This window comes from Cetorhinus maximus, chromosome 21 (genome assembly GCF_964194155.1).
Source record: "Cetorhinus maximus chromosome 21, sCetMax3.hap1.1, whole genome shotgun sequence".
Lineage (NCBI taxonomy): Eukaryota > Metazoa > Chordata > Chondrichthyes > Lamniformes > Cetorhinidae > Cetorhinus > Cetorhinus maximus.
Window position 1 is genome coordinate 24,613,474 of NC_135899.1, and position 14,219 is coordinate 24,627,692.

At 45.2% G+C, this 14,219-nt stretch overlaps 2 protein-coding genes across 2 annotated transcripts in view; one reads left to right on the forward strand and one right to left on the reverse strand.

The window, feature by feature from the left end:
* The window catches only part of abcf1 (ATP-binding cassette, sub-family F (GCN20), member 1), a 75,939-nt gene extending 73,126 nt beyond the window's left edge, over nucleotides 1-2,813 (forward strand). Inside the window, exon 27 of the mRNA XM_078566737.1 lies at nucleotides 471-2,813. Within this exon, the coding sequence (XP_078422863.1) occupies nucleotides 471-637 (167 nt within the window). The 3' untranslated portion in view covers nucleotides 638-2,813. The remainder of the gene's footprint in view (nucleotides 1-470) is intronic.
* Nucleotides 2,783-13,697, reverse strand: mrps18b (mitochondrial ribosomal protein S18B). The gene is made up of 6 exons (XM_078566747.1): nucleotides 13,537-13,697; nucleotides 10,308-10,405; nucleotides 8,615-8,683; nucleotides 7,226-7,292; nucleotides 6,465-6,524; nucleotides 2,783-5,127 (listed from the first exon to the last, which is right to left on the reverse strand). Exons 1-6 carry the CDS (start codon nucleotides 13,640-13,642, stop codon nucleotides 4,904-4,906), a joined length of 624 nt encoding a protein of 207 aa, XP_078422873.1. The 5' UTR covers nucleotides 13,643-13,697; the 3' UTR covers nucleotides 2,783-4,903.
* Between the last annotated feature and the right edge of the window lie 522 nt (nucleotides 13,698-14,219).

Below are 14,219 nucleotides of genomic sequence, written 5' to 3' on the forward strand. Positions count from 1 at the left end.
CAGTGTATAACAACCAGCAGTAGAAATTTTCCCCATTCTTTCTGCGCCCTCCCCCCACCATTCCCCAGCCTTTAAAAACTATATGGTTATTTTCCATGGGTGAACTGGAGTTTTGAAAATCAGCCAAGCCAGATTCTCTTCTTGCCACTCACAGGAGTTAGAAGATCTTGATCAGGACAGGGAACCCTAGCTCTTTTCACCCCCTTCCCTGTACACCACCTCACCTTCACCAAGGTAGAGGACAATGCTTGTATTAACTCAGTACAGGCCAATGCCAATACGCGGCCAGCACTATATAATACACTATATGTTAATAGCATGCGGTGCTGTGTGTTAATTCAACATAGACTGATAGTGATACATGGCCTTAATACAATATATTGTGTTGATAGCACTAGCAGCCCTGCACTATCTCAGCACAGACTGCTACATGGCCTATGCTATAATATTTCTTCCCTCTCCTTGCACAGCTGTAATCATAGTGAGCCATGATGCCCGGCTGATTACCGAGACAAACTGCCAGCTCTGGGTGTTGGAGGAACAGTCAGTAAACCAGATTGATGGCAACTTTGACGATTACAAGCGTGAGGTGCTGGAGGCGTTGGGAGAGACCATCAACCGCAAGCAGAAGGATTGAAACCCCAGGACTGCAACTTGAAGTCCCTGGGGCCAAGCAGCAATATTGTGAATGAACAGTAGCACTCAATGAAATAAAACTGCAGCAGGATGTGGAGCAGCCCTATAAAGAAGCCTCACATTGTGAGATGCAGAAATTATTTATGATAATCTGTAGCCTTCTACCTGATGTTGTCTTTAATACTTTTTAAAACAAATGCCAAACAAGGAACAATTTTCAATTTATGATCTACAAGTGTTCGCTTCACTTTGGAGCAGCAGAGTGGCCTCTGGGTAATAAAAGATGGTAAAATACTGAAAATATGAAACTCAAATAATACCAGACCTGGACAGGTCAGTCAGCATCTGAAATGACGAGACAGATTTAACATTCTGGGTGGGCCCTTCAGAACTGACTTCTGAGTTTGAAGCACTGGCCTCTGCTTTCCAAACTCTGATGGGGCTGCTGCGCTTTTTGAGCAATATCTGTTGTGTATTAATGGGGAGAGCCTTTTGTATTTCAGTTCAGAGACGGGTCCCTTGGCTTGGCTATTGCTTGGGGTTTTTTTCAGTTGAGTGTGACAGCATCCAGCTCAGCTGGAGAGCTGCTCCTTGACAGGCTAATCCTTTTTGGTGCCTTTCACATGAGGACGATTTAAAGGGACACTGCGAGAAGAATAGGACCCAAGGCTGCATTGATACAGGACCTGTGTTAAGACGACAGCTGACTCTGTGACAGGGTTGACCTCCCTCACAGGCCACAGGATATATTTGAAATGAACTGACCAGAAACTAAACTTGTTGCAAAAACCTCTACAGAGGTGGCAGCAGCAACAACACTGTCTGTTGGTTAGCCAAGTGTTTCAAGTTGTAACATTAAATCAGTAAAAATATTAGATTATGGATATAACTTAATCTCCGATCTATCAAAGTGCTTTCATGATAAAATTGTATTATAATGGAACACACAAGGAAACCAGCCAGAAATTGACATCACTACTCAATGGCATCATCCAAATCTACTTTTAACCCACATTTACCCAAAAAGAAAATCCAGTAAGGGAGGGGGGGTCCCAGTAAGTTGTTGTTATCACTCATGGGACTGATATAATTATAAACTACTATCCAGCCAGAGAAGCTAGTGAGTCACACCAGTTATTTGACTTAATGGCTGTAAAGTTAAATGCAAACCCTGGAACTAGATTTTGTAAGTATTTGGGATTTTATTAGAGAAAATGTGCTAGTCCTGCCTTTTTCTCTTGTTTATTGCATTACAGACAGCTCAAGCATACCTGTACTGGTGTCTCAGAATTCAGCATGTTTACAGGAGACCTGAAAGGGTTTCATGTTAGAAGAGATGCAGATGGGGTCTCACAACACAGCAGCAAAGTGGCTTCAGAGTCTGTGCTGTATTCATGTTTGTTCAATGACTGCTCATGTGGAAAATTTGAACTGCCATAAAGGTGCATTTAAAGTTAAGGCATGTTGGACCAAGTTTTACTCTGCTTCAAACCTATCTCAAGCTTGCCCTGGAAATACTTGATAGGGTAGTGTATAAGCTGCTTTGTTCTGCATTTAATCCTCTTTGTGCCTTCCCTGGATTACTGCTGCCAGTGGGGGAGGTAAGGGAGAAGTGGAGCAGATGAGTGTGTGAAGCAGAGAAAAATGGTCCAGTTTCTCTCAGCACCAATCACCTGCCCCTTCAGTAACAATTTGTTCATCAGTCATGAAATATGACTTGCAGCTGCAATTCCCAGATATTAAGTTATATCTATCTACCTGTGCTACACAAGTGTATGGGATAGCCCTATGGAGGCGCTCAAATCTATTGGATGGGCTGGCTACATGTTGGGCAGCAGTGTTTAAATCTGCTTTAACTCCTTGGGTCAAGTTTGACATGGCATGGTGGACTTGTGATTTTTTTTGTTTTACCAAGGAATGTTCTACTTTGCATTTGCACTAATCCTGTGCCAAGTAGAAATAACCATTTGGTGCATTTGCTTCACGGGACTTTTTTAATTGAATTGAGAACAAGTACCACAAAAAATCTTTAAGAACATACAAATAAAATTATTTTACACTAAAAAGACATACTTGGAAAGATGCTGCCATCTGTTTTTAGTACTGTGAATATTTATTAATGGGAATAAGAGATTCAACACAGTCAAAGAATAAACAGTGGATTTTATTAATTGAAATGTTAAAATTATTAGGGCACCTTACTGGTTAAAATTATGCTTAGAATGGGTGTTACACAGTGGTGACTGACTGATATTGAGCCCCTCTGCTTAACCTCATGCAGCTGTTCATTGTCCTCTTCAGCTCATTTGAGGTATTCCCATTGCAGAAAGTTATGGTTAAGAATGCAAAGCACTACTTTCAGCTATGTTGCATGCTGGATTTACAGCAGTAGTTTATAGGCAAGGTGGAGTGGAAAATCCAGATCATAAACCACGGAACTTTGAGGAAAAGTTCAGCTTGAATTTCCTCCATATCCCAGCTGCAGAACAGTATCTCACCGAGACATGGAGTGCATTGAGTCTCATTCTTAAAGCTTTTAACTGCCCATTGCTAGCGCTTTCTTGAATATTCATTACTGGCTTCAGCCTACCCAAATTTACTGAATAGAAAAGGGCTGGCTGTTTGTGTATGAAATTTCAATTATCACAATTTACATACATTGGTAGGAGCAATATTTACTTTAGTCTCAAATGGCAACACATTGAGTTGTGGAATTTTTTTTTTTGCTTTGGTTTATCTGGCCCAATTTTTCTCTCCCAGTATTTGAGTCTCAAAGCAAAATATGAAAGTATGCATAGATTTTATTTTTGTCTGATGTGCTCTGCTAGCAGGGGCATATTCCATTTACCCTACTGCAAAGAGCTTTGCTATGGGTTAGCAGAGATGGGACTGCAGGACCACACATCCCTGCCCTCAGTCTGCACAAGGGTTTAAAATCACATAAGGAGACAGTGGTAAGCTTTGGGCTACCTGAATAGGCTCACAAGGATCATGCAACACTTATTAAAGGGGAAAAATGAATCTCTTGTACTACCTGATTAATTGTTGATATTGGCCTGGACCACTGAGTTTGCTTGGTTTGCACACCTCATTTGCCACGGCTGCCTTGGAGGGTTGAGAAGTATGTCATGCGCTGAGAGCCTGCTGACTTTGTCTACCTTCCCCAAAAGCACAGTCAATAAGGTGGGCATTAGCAAGCAAGGTTTTAAGCCCTCATAAGCAGGGATACAGCAGCACAACTTGATGACCATAAAGTGAATGAATTACCACCCTCCTCAAATCATAACAGATTATAGTTTATTGCCAGTGCATCACAGTAGCCAAAAATCCTGGGATCATTTGTCTTCTCAGACTGGCCTCCAAGTAATGCCTTTTCACAACATTTAGCACAGAAGACAGTTCACTATTCCTGGGCCAACTCTTTGGTACAGCATTCCAATTAGTTTCATCGTCCCTGGCTCTTCAATGTAGCCCTTTCAGGTATCAAAGTTATTACTAACCCTGTACTCCCCCATCCTTTCCGACAGTACATTCCAGATTATAACACTCTGATAAAATACATTTTTTCTTTATTTCCTCCCTCTTAATTACTTTGCATATTCTCAAATTTCTGTCCTTTGATTAATTTCTTCTTATCATCATTAATATTGCACCTTTAAAGTAGTAAAACATGCCCAGGCACTTCACAGGAATGTTTCTATTCAGTAAGCAGATTTAAGACAAAAGCAAAATACTACAGATGCTGAAAGTTTGAAACAAAAACAAAAGGATGGAAAAACTCAGGTTTGACTCAGGTCAAACCGAGTTGATGTTTCGAGTCTATGACCCTTTTTTGTTTGTATTGCAGATGTAAGAGAACAGTTTCTACTCTTATGAAAAACCCCTTAAAATTTTGAATGCCTTTTAAACCTCACCTTTTTTCCAAAAAAAAAAATCAATTTTAGTCTCTCCAGAAAACTGAATTCCCCCTCATCCATGGTACCATCCAAGTAAATCTCTAAACCCTCTCCAAGCTGTCATCCCCAAAGCTCTGCTCCCTCAACTATAAATGCTTAAATATTAAATATTTAAATTATGTACAGTCCAATCATCAAAATGAATCAGCTCTGAGGCAGGATGTTTAGTATCAATTCCCATTCCATCACAAACTCCAGTGAGAAGGCTGGATCATTGACTGCTTTACATTTTATTCTGAAACAATTTTAGCCAAACGTGCAGAACCACATCCACATAACTTGATCAGTAGTGGCTGGGACCATTTCAAAAGCTATGACGTTTTAGTTGAAGTTTGAGTGACGTTCTCTTTTAGGAAGGGTTTGTACATCTTACGAATCCGAGCGATCTCCTTCTCAGGCGGCTCCTGCCACTGATACCAGCTGTACCAGGGTCCCTCCTGCCAGGGTGGGGGTGGGGTTTTTCCCACCGCCCCATGGGAACCAGAGTAATCGTCTGGATTGATCTCAATACGCGGGACTTGGAATCTAAGCAAACCTGCAATAGAGTGAAGGACATACAATTAGCAGCAGCAGAACAGGGGGTGTGTGTTACTAGTCGAAATGGGAGAGGCGCATTAAACACAACTCAGGAACTGAGCTTTGAAGAATACATTTATTGCTTTACTCTTCATTCCTACAATGCAGTTGGTCTCTAATCTGAAAACCCAAAAGACTCAGTGGGGTTCAGCTCAGCCATGAGGTTCCCAAGTGGCGGTTAATACTACACTAAGCTGGACATTCAGTTGTCAGTTGGTTAAACAAGAACAGTAGACATCACAGCTCTTCTTTTTGCCTGCTGATCGAGCTCTTGCCCATTTATAGCCATAGGTTGACAGGAAGCAGACTTGTTTTCCCTCACCCTATCCCTGATAGTTCACAGCAGCCCTGTTGAAATCAACTGGCTCAGTACAGAGCAGGAATACAACGTGGGATCTTTGTGATCTTGTTGAGAGAGAGAAAACCACCTCATAGATCATCACCATTAATACCAGCACCTTGTGCCTTCATGTTATCAAACATCCCAAGGTACGTCAAACAAAATTTGACACAAAGCCACAAGAGATATTAGGACACATGACCAAAAGCTTAATCATCTAAGTTTTGAGGAGGGGAGAAGGGTTTGGGCTTCAGCAGCTGCAGGCACAGCTACCAATGGTGGAACAATTAAAACTCGGGATGTACAGGAGGCCAGATATGGAGGATTGTAGAGTTCTTGAAGGTTTCTAGGACTAGAGGAGGTTAGAAAGATAAGTTATCAACAGGCAGGATGTGCGTCATTGATGTTCAAGTCAAACTTGTAAAGTTGAGATCAATGAGGATGAATGCTATGCATTATTCTTCAGCAATTCTTTGAATAGAACCTTATTTCCTCACTCTGTGCTAAAACTGAATCCCCGTCGCAGAGATAAAAGGACATTGTGCACCCCCACAACACCACCCAAGTTCATTCCTTCATGTGTGTTCTGCCAGAAGGCAGGTCCTTGGCTCATATTCTGCCGATGCTTTATCCCGAGCTGGTTTCTTGGCAGTGGTGGTTTGCCATTGCCTTCCACTCTCAGGGGCAGGGAGAGGAGGCAGGTCCCAAGTCTACCTAGCCAGAACGGGAATTGAACCCACGCTATTGGCATTAATCTGCACCACACACGCTAGCTGTCTAACTAACTGGCCCCCATCGCCTAAGACCCGGGGTGAAATGGTGGGGTCAAACTTATTACACTACAGCAGAGGATTATATTCAGACAATTCACAATTTAATTGGAGCAGGATTTCTCCACAACCCTCGTCCTTTTCTCTCATTTATGCTTTGTGTTCCCCATTGCCCAGGCTTCCTACCGTGATCCTTAGCATCCTGTATCGCTTTGGTCAACTTCTTATACTGTTTCATACAAACACCTAGGATCAAATGAGATGAAGCAGAGTTATCACTCAGTAAAAGAACAAAAACACACCCCGACTACCTGTCTAAGCCAAAACTACGGGATGAAGAACCGAGTGATCGGGGTGCAACTGAACGACAAATATTCCCACAAACTGCTCAATGTCAGGGGAAAAATGGCAAGCAGAGGCAAAACTCCTCCATCTGTCCAACTACTCCACCCAGTCTCCGAAGTGGAAAGGTCAGTGTCTGATCCATTGCCCCCACCCAATCTCTAAGGGGGAAAGGACAGTGTCTGATCCACTGCACCCATCCAGTCTCTGAGGGGGAAAGGACAATGTCTGATCCACTGCCCCCATCCAGTCTCCGAGGGGGGAAAAGGACTGTCTGATCCACTGGCCCCATCCAGTCTCCGAGGGGGAAAAGGACAGTGTCTGACACACTGTCCCACCCAGTCCTGGGGTTGGAAGGTGGGTAAGGACAATGACTGATAAACACAGTTAGAAAACTTATCCACTCTGGCTAAGATCGACTCGTTTATTGACTCGGTGACCTTCTGGTCTGTTGGGTTCAGCAGCAAGCTAGATAGTTTCATTCAGCCATGAGGGGAGCTGATTTGCTGAATGCTTCACCGATTTTGTGAATTCAAATTTTGCTTAAACATTGAACTTGTGTGTACTGAAAGTCATAATTAAGAAGCGATGAATCAAATGCTTACCAGTTCTGGTCGGATGATACATGACACCAGAGTGAGAACAAATGAATTGTTCCAGGAGCTTCACGTTCTGCAGGAAATGGAACCCAGAGTCTCAATGGTACATCAAACAATTAGGACAATATAAACTCAGCCCTAATTTTGCTATTTACATAATGATATAAATCCTGAATTGCATTGAACGTACAGAAACAGGCCATTCAGCTCAATGGATTTGTGCTGGTGTTTATACACCACACGTGTCTCCTCCCATTCCACCTGCCTCATTTCAGCCCATCAGTAAGTCTTTCTATTCCCTGGTGTCTCATGTACTCTCATCGAGATTCTTTTTGGAAGCATCTAAGCTTCAATAGTCCCTATGGAATTCCGCCAAATCCAGCATGATGCCACCACCAAACACATCTTACCCTCTCACCTCCGTCAACATTCCGTAGGGAGTGTTCCCTCTGTGACACCCTGGTCCACTCCTCCATCACCCCCAAGTCCTCATCCCCTTTCCATGTTGCAGAAGGTGCAACATCTGCCCCTTTACCTCCTCACCCATCACTGTCCAAGGCCCCTTTCAGGTGAAGCAACGCTTCACTCGCACCTCCTTCAATTTGGCCTACTGTATTTGTTGCTCTCAATGTGGTCTCTACATTGGGGAAACTAAATGCAGACTGGGTGATCGCTTTGCGGAACACCTTCACTCAGTCCACAAGCATAACTCAGACCTTCCTGTCGCTTGCCATTTCAAACATACCATCCTGCTCTCATGCCCACATGTCAGTCCTTGGCCTGCTGCAATGTTCCAGTGAAGCCCAATGCAAACTGGAGGAACAGCACCTCATCTTCCGATTAGGCACCTTACAGCTTTCCAGACTTAACATTGAGTTCAACAACCAGGCAAGGAACTCTCTCCTCCAACTTGACCCCTTTTATAATTCATTTTTAATTTTTAAAAAATATATATTTTTAAAATCCTTTTTTTATTCTTTTTCCCCTCAACCCCCACAGGGCCATCTGTCACTTGTTTCTATGTTGTGCTTTGACAGGGCACTCACCCTTGTTCTGCTAGTAACACATTATGCCACTATCAGCACCTTCTTTAGTCCTTAGCACTACAATTAACACTCCTTTTGTCTTGTATCCATGACATCTTTGTCAATCTCTCCTGAGCTCCCACCTATCCAACCTCTGTTTTGTTCCACCTGCTCCAACCCCTCTTAAGCAGTATAAAATCCATCATATTTCTACTTTGCTTTAACTCTGAAGAAGAGTCATACAGACTTGAAACGTTAACACCGTTTCTCTCTCCACAGATGCTGCCAGACCTGCTGAGCTTTTCCAGCATTTACTGTTTTTATTTTATATTTATTATAATAAAACCTGCAAGCGTTTGGAAATGCTCACCCTGTGGTCAACCTGAATCTTCGGATCCCGACATATTGGGCAGGGATTGCCACTGAGCTTATCCCCTCTCTGCGGAAGAAAAGCAGCTCATTATAATAGGACCATTTTAACAGGAACAGAGGGGCCTGGGTATTTACATACACAGATCTTTTCAAGGTGGCAAGAAGAGCAGCACTCAGTTACACAGAGTCCACAGCACAGCATACTCAGCAGGTCAGACAGCATCTGGAGACAGAAACAGAGCTATCGTTTCAGGTCATGATGCGTTAACTCTGTCTCTCCCCACAGATATTGCCTGGCATGGTGAGTATTTCTAGCATTCCTTTGTGTGTTTTTATTTCGGGTCACCTTGAGTCTTCAGTCAAATTCAATTTGAACATGGTTGATCTGCACTACAACTCAATTTATCTTGCCTTTTCTCCATATCCCTTGATACCTTTCCTTCATGAAAATCTACCAATCTCAGTCTTGAATATTTGAGTTGACCTCATTGCCTTTCAGGGCATCAGGTTCCTGATTTCCACTCCCTTTTTAGTGCGAAGAGGAGATTCCTCATTTCACTCCAGAATGACCCAACTCAAATTTTAACGTCTTGGCCCCTTTGTTCTCTATTCCCCCACCACAGGAATCAACTTCTCTGGACCTACTCTATCCAATCCCTTAAATCAATTGAAACACATTGATCAGACCATCCTTCAACTTTCCAAACTCAGGGGAATACAACAACTTGAACTTGTATGAGACACTAGTTGGACCTCAGTTGGAGTATTGCGTACAGTTCTGGGTGCCACAATTTAGGAAGGATGTGAAGTCATTAAAGAGAGTACAGAAGAAGTTGACTAGAATGGTTCCAGGGATGAGAAACTTCAGTTCTGAAGAAAGATTGGAGAAGTTGGGACTCTCTTCTTTGAAGGAAAGGCAGCTGAGAAGAGATTTGACAGAAGTATGCACAATCATGTGGGATCTGGGCAGAGCAGATAGGGGGAAAAAAACAGTTCCCACTCGTGAAAGGATCGAGAACGAGAGGGCACAGATTTAAGGTAACTGGCAAAAGCGACATGAGAAAAACTTCTCCCACACAGCGAGTGATTAGGAATGCACTGCCTGAGAGTGTGGTGGAGGCAGGTTCAATCGAGGCATTCAAGAGGGAATTAGATGATTATTCAACAACATACAGGCTTACGGGGAGAAGGCAGGAAAGTGGAGTTGAGGATTATTGGATCAGCCACGGTCTCATTGAATGGCGGAGCAGACTCGATGGGCTGAATGGCCTACTTCTGCTCCTACGTCTTATGGTCTTATTAGGTGAGCGCAGGTGACTCGGAGGACTGTGGGGTTGGAGGTGATCACAGAGATAGGAAGCGGCAAGATCTGGGGGAAGACCTGAAAACAAGGGTGAGAATTTTAAAAAAAATCAAAACATTGTAACAGAGTCCCAATGTAGGTCACTGAGCACAAGGGTGATGGGTGAACGGAACCTGGTGAGTAAGGACACGGCAGCAGAGATTTTGAATGTCCTCAAGCCAAGTTTATGAAACCCTGCCCTGAATTTAACTCTAGAACCAGTTAGGCACTGGTCCCATTTTGCTCAATCCGTGTTGCAACTTCTTCAAGGCCAAAACTTCCTTCCTGGGGTCTGGTACACTAACAAAAGCTAAAAAGTGAACAGCCACTAGGAAAGCACTGATCTTACTATGCAGGTTTTTCTGGTCTTCTGAGGTGGGACCCCACCTTTATGGTTCCTCCGATAGTCAGCCCAGACTGGCTGTTTGCCATATCGCTCGATGTACTCTGCAACAGAACACAAAGAGAGAGAGAGACTGAGGGACAAGTTATGCCGAGTGACTGCAACACTGAATTGCTGTCTTTCAGTAACGATTTCAATTTATACTAGGAAAGGAGCAATGGGATGCAGACTAATCGGGTAGTTATTTCACTGAAGCGTTGGCACAGGCTTGATGGACCGAAAGGCCTCCTGCTGTGCTATATGATTCTGTATATTCAAAGAAAAGATGCCCACTTGCAAGAAAAGGAAAAAAATCAAGATTTCCATGATTGAAACCGTGCTTGGCAGCCTCAACCTCCACAACACCTTGGCCTGCTAGTCTACCAGCTGTCGTGCACTCGAGTCAGATCACGGTCTCCCTCCGAAGTCTCAGCTCGGGTTAGTGCAGCCTGTTGCAACTTGGATTTGCACCTCTAAATTAGTTGAGATAGGTCAGAGGGGTGAAACAGAGTTGGAGCCAAGTATTGCCAACTCTGGGTCTGAGGCAGTTCCTGGAGCTTTCATATGAATTAGGGGCAGGAGTAGGCCACTCGGCCCCTCAAACCTGCTCCACCATTTAATAAGATCGTGACTCATCTGATTTTAACATCAACTCCACATTCCCGCCTATCCCTGATAACCTTTCACTCCCTTGCTTATCAAGAAACAATCTACTTCTGCCTTATAAATATTCAGACTGTTTCCACCACCTTTTCAGGAAGAGAGTTCCAAAAACTCAAAGAGAAAAAATTTCTCCTCATCTCTGTCTTAAATAGGCAACCCCATATTTTTAAATAGTGACCCTAGTTCTAGATTCTCCCACAAGAGGAAACATCCTCTCCACATCCACCCTGTCACGATACCTTAGGATCCCTATATGTTTCAATCAAGTCACCTCTTATTCTTCTCAATTCCACTTTTGTGACTGCCCAGCCTCCCCTCCGCCATTGGTTGCCGGGCCTTCTGTTACCCAATTGGATGAGTCTTGACAAGCCAGTCAAAAATCCCTCTTCCCTCCTTTCCCTGCACCCCCATAGATCTCCAGTAATTTTTTTAAAAAAGTTTTCTGAAAAGTGTTGGAAAGAAAATGGAAAAAATGTCCTGGAGCTTCATCTTGGAGAGAGTCCAGGGCAATCATGGAAGGTTGGAAACAGGTCACCTGCTCCTGGGTCATGGAAGGCAGAATGAGGATATGACTCAGGCCGAATAGGGTGTACGAAGTTGGCATGGGAGTGAAGTCGAGATGTGACCTCGTCTCTGCCACCGTCTGTATGAGATACTGATGGCGGATGAGCAGTAACAGCTTCGACACATCCCCTTTCTGAATGGAGCAAGATTGTGAACCCGGAAAGCTGCAGCTCATCCTTCATCGTATGAAGCAAGCAGAAAGTGTCAGGCCCACTGCCTACATAGTCCCAGAGGGGGAAAGGACAGTGTCTGACCCACTGTCCCACCCAGTCCCAGAGGGGGAAAGGACAGTGTCTGACCCAATGTGCCGCCCAGTCTCAGAGGGGGAAAGGACAGTGTCTGAAACACTGTCCCACCCAGTCCCAGAGGGGGAAAGGACAGTGTCTGATCCACTGTCCCACCCAGTCCCAGAGGGGGAAAAGGACAGTTTCTGACCCACTGTCCCACCCAGTCCCAGAGGGAGAAAGGACAGTGTCTGACCCAATGTGCCGCCCAGTCCCAGAGGGGGAAAGGACAGTGTCTGACCCACCGACCCACCCAGTCCCAGAGGGGGAAAGGACAGTGTCTGACCCGCTGTCCCACCCAGTCCCAGAGGGAGAAAGGACAGTGCCTGACCCACTGTCCCACCCAGTCTCAGAGGGAGAAAGGACAGTGCCTGACCCACTGTCCCACCTTGTCCCAGAGGGGGAAAGGACAGTATCTGACCCACTGCCCCGCCCAGTCCCAGAGGGGGAAAGGACAGTGTCTGACCCACTACCCCGCCCAGTCCCAGAGGGGGAAAGGACATTGTCTGACCCACTGTCCCACCCAGTCCCAGAGGGGGAAAGGACAGTGTCTGACCCAATGTGCCGCCCAGTCTCAGAGGGGGAAAGGACAGTGTCTGAAACACTGTCCCACCCAGTCCCAGAGGGGGAAAGGACAGTGTCTGATCCACTGTCCCACCCAGTCCCAGAGGGGGAAAAGGACAGTTTCTGACCCACTGTCCCACCCAGTCCCAGAGGGAGAAAGGACAGTGTCTGACCCAATGTGCCGCCCAGTCCCAGAGGGGGAAAGGACAGTGCCTGACCCACTGTCCCACCCAGTCCCAGAGGGAGAAAGGACAGTGCCTGACCCACTGTCCCACCTTGTCCCAGAGGGGGAAAGGACAGTATCTGACCCACTGCCCCGCCCAGTCCCAGAGGGGGAAAGGACAGTGTCTGACCCACTACCCCGCCCAGTCCCAGAGGGGAAAAGGACAGTGTCTGACCCACTGTCCCACCCAGTCCCAGGGGGGGAAAGGACAGTGTCTGACCCACAGTCCCACCCGGTCCCTCATTGTTCATCAAGTTCTTTTGACAGCATCAGGTCTGGTCTGAGACCCACCAGTCTCCGAAACTAGCAGGAAGAAAAGTTACTAAAGTTCTAAGTAGCCATAAATCTGAATCTTCCAAAATGTTCAATTGCTGAGTCAATGGTAGGTTAGCGCAGGTTAAATTGTTGCATTCGGGTACACTAACCATAGCCCTTAAAACAAAGTCATTGATTCATGCACAGAGCAACCTCCTGGACAGGCAAGGCCACAGGCATTTGTAAAGGTGCCCAGTTGAAGTCGCAGCTTAGTTACCCCCATACTCCTAAGAGTAAGTGACATTGCTCTATTTGAGACAGTATGTGGGATATCACGGAGCCAGCCTTCTCAATCAGTGATTAACTGAAATCAATTTCATCTATGTCAAGTACCATCAGTTTAATCGTAGATGCCCCCAGCCCACATTCACAGACTTATGACATTTAAGCAAAATTTGAAGGCTTGCTTTCATCTTTGTGGCGAATTCTGCACCGATCAACACAGGGTCAGGGATGGCTTCCAAGAGAAACCCACAATCTGAGCAAGTTTCCACTAATCACTGTGCATCACTGAGCAGTGTTTGCCTTCATTCACAGTGATGGAGTCAGTATAGAGCATGACGATTAAATATGCAGCAAGAACCTTCGCTCTGCAGGTATTCCCATGGCCGTTCCTTGTAGCGAGAGATCAGGTCGAAAGTGGTCTGGTCCGATGCGGTACTGAAAGGCCGGCGAGCTGGTTGCAGCATCCTCCATTGTGAAGTCGCACTCTGCAGGCAGGGCAAACCAAAGCAGAGAAATTAAAACACTGCAACACAACATCCGATTCTCCATTCCCCCTCCCATCTCCCTGTCCTCAACTTCCTACACTGTCCCAAGGATGCCAAGAGAAGCCCAAGGAACACTACCTCATCTCTCAATTAGGGCACTCAACAACTTTCCAGACCCCGTAGAGTTCAACTATTTGAGATCACATACCCACCCCTCCCTGTTTCTCCCCAGACAGCGTTGCCAATAATGGTTCTCCATTACCATTTCCAACTCCTCTAGAGGCATCTTTTGTTTCTTCACTTTTTCCCATTGCCTCTCTCTTTCACCTTGCACCATCCTTTTTGTCATTTAATCACTCATGCCCTCCACACTTTCCTTCCCTCCCCAACCTTTCCCCGCCTGTGTACTTGTTCAAAACCTGATACATCTCAACCTCTGCCAGTTCTGACGACTGTTCGATGGCCTGAAACGGTTAGCTCTGCTCCTCGCTACATCAACACTGCCTGACCTGCTGAGTGTCTCCTGCATTTTCTGGTTTAATCCAACCTGGGACCT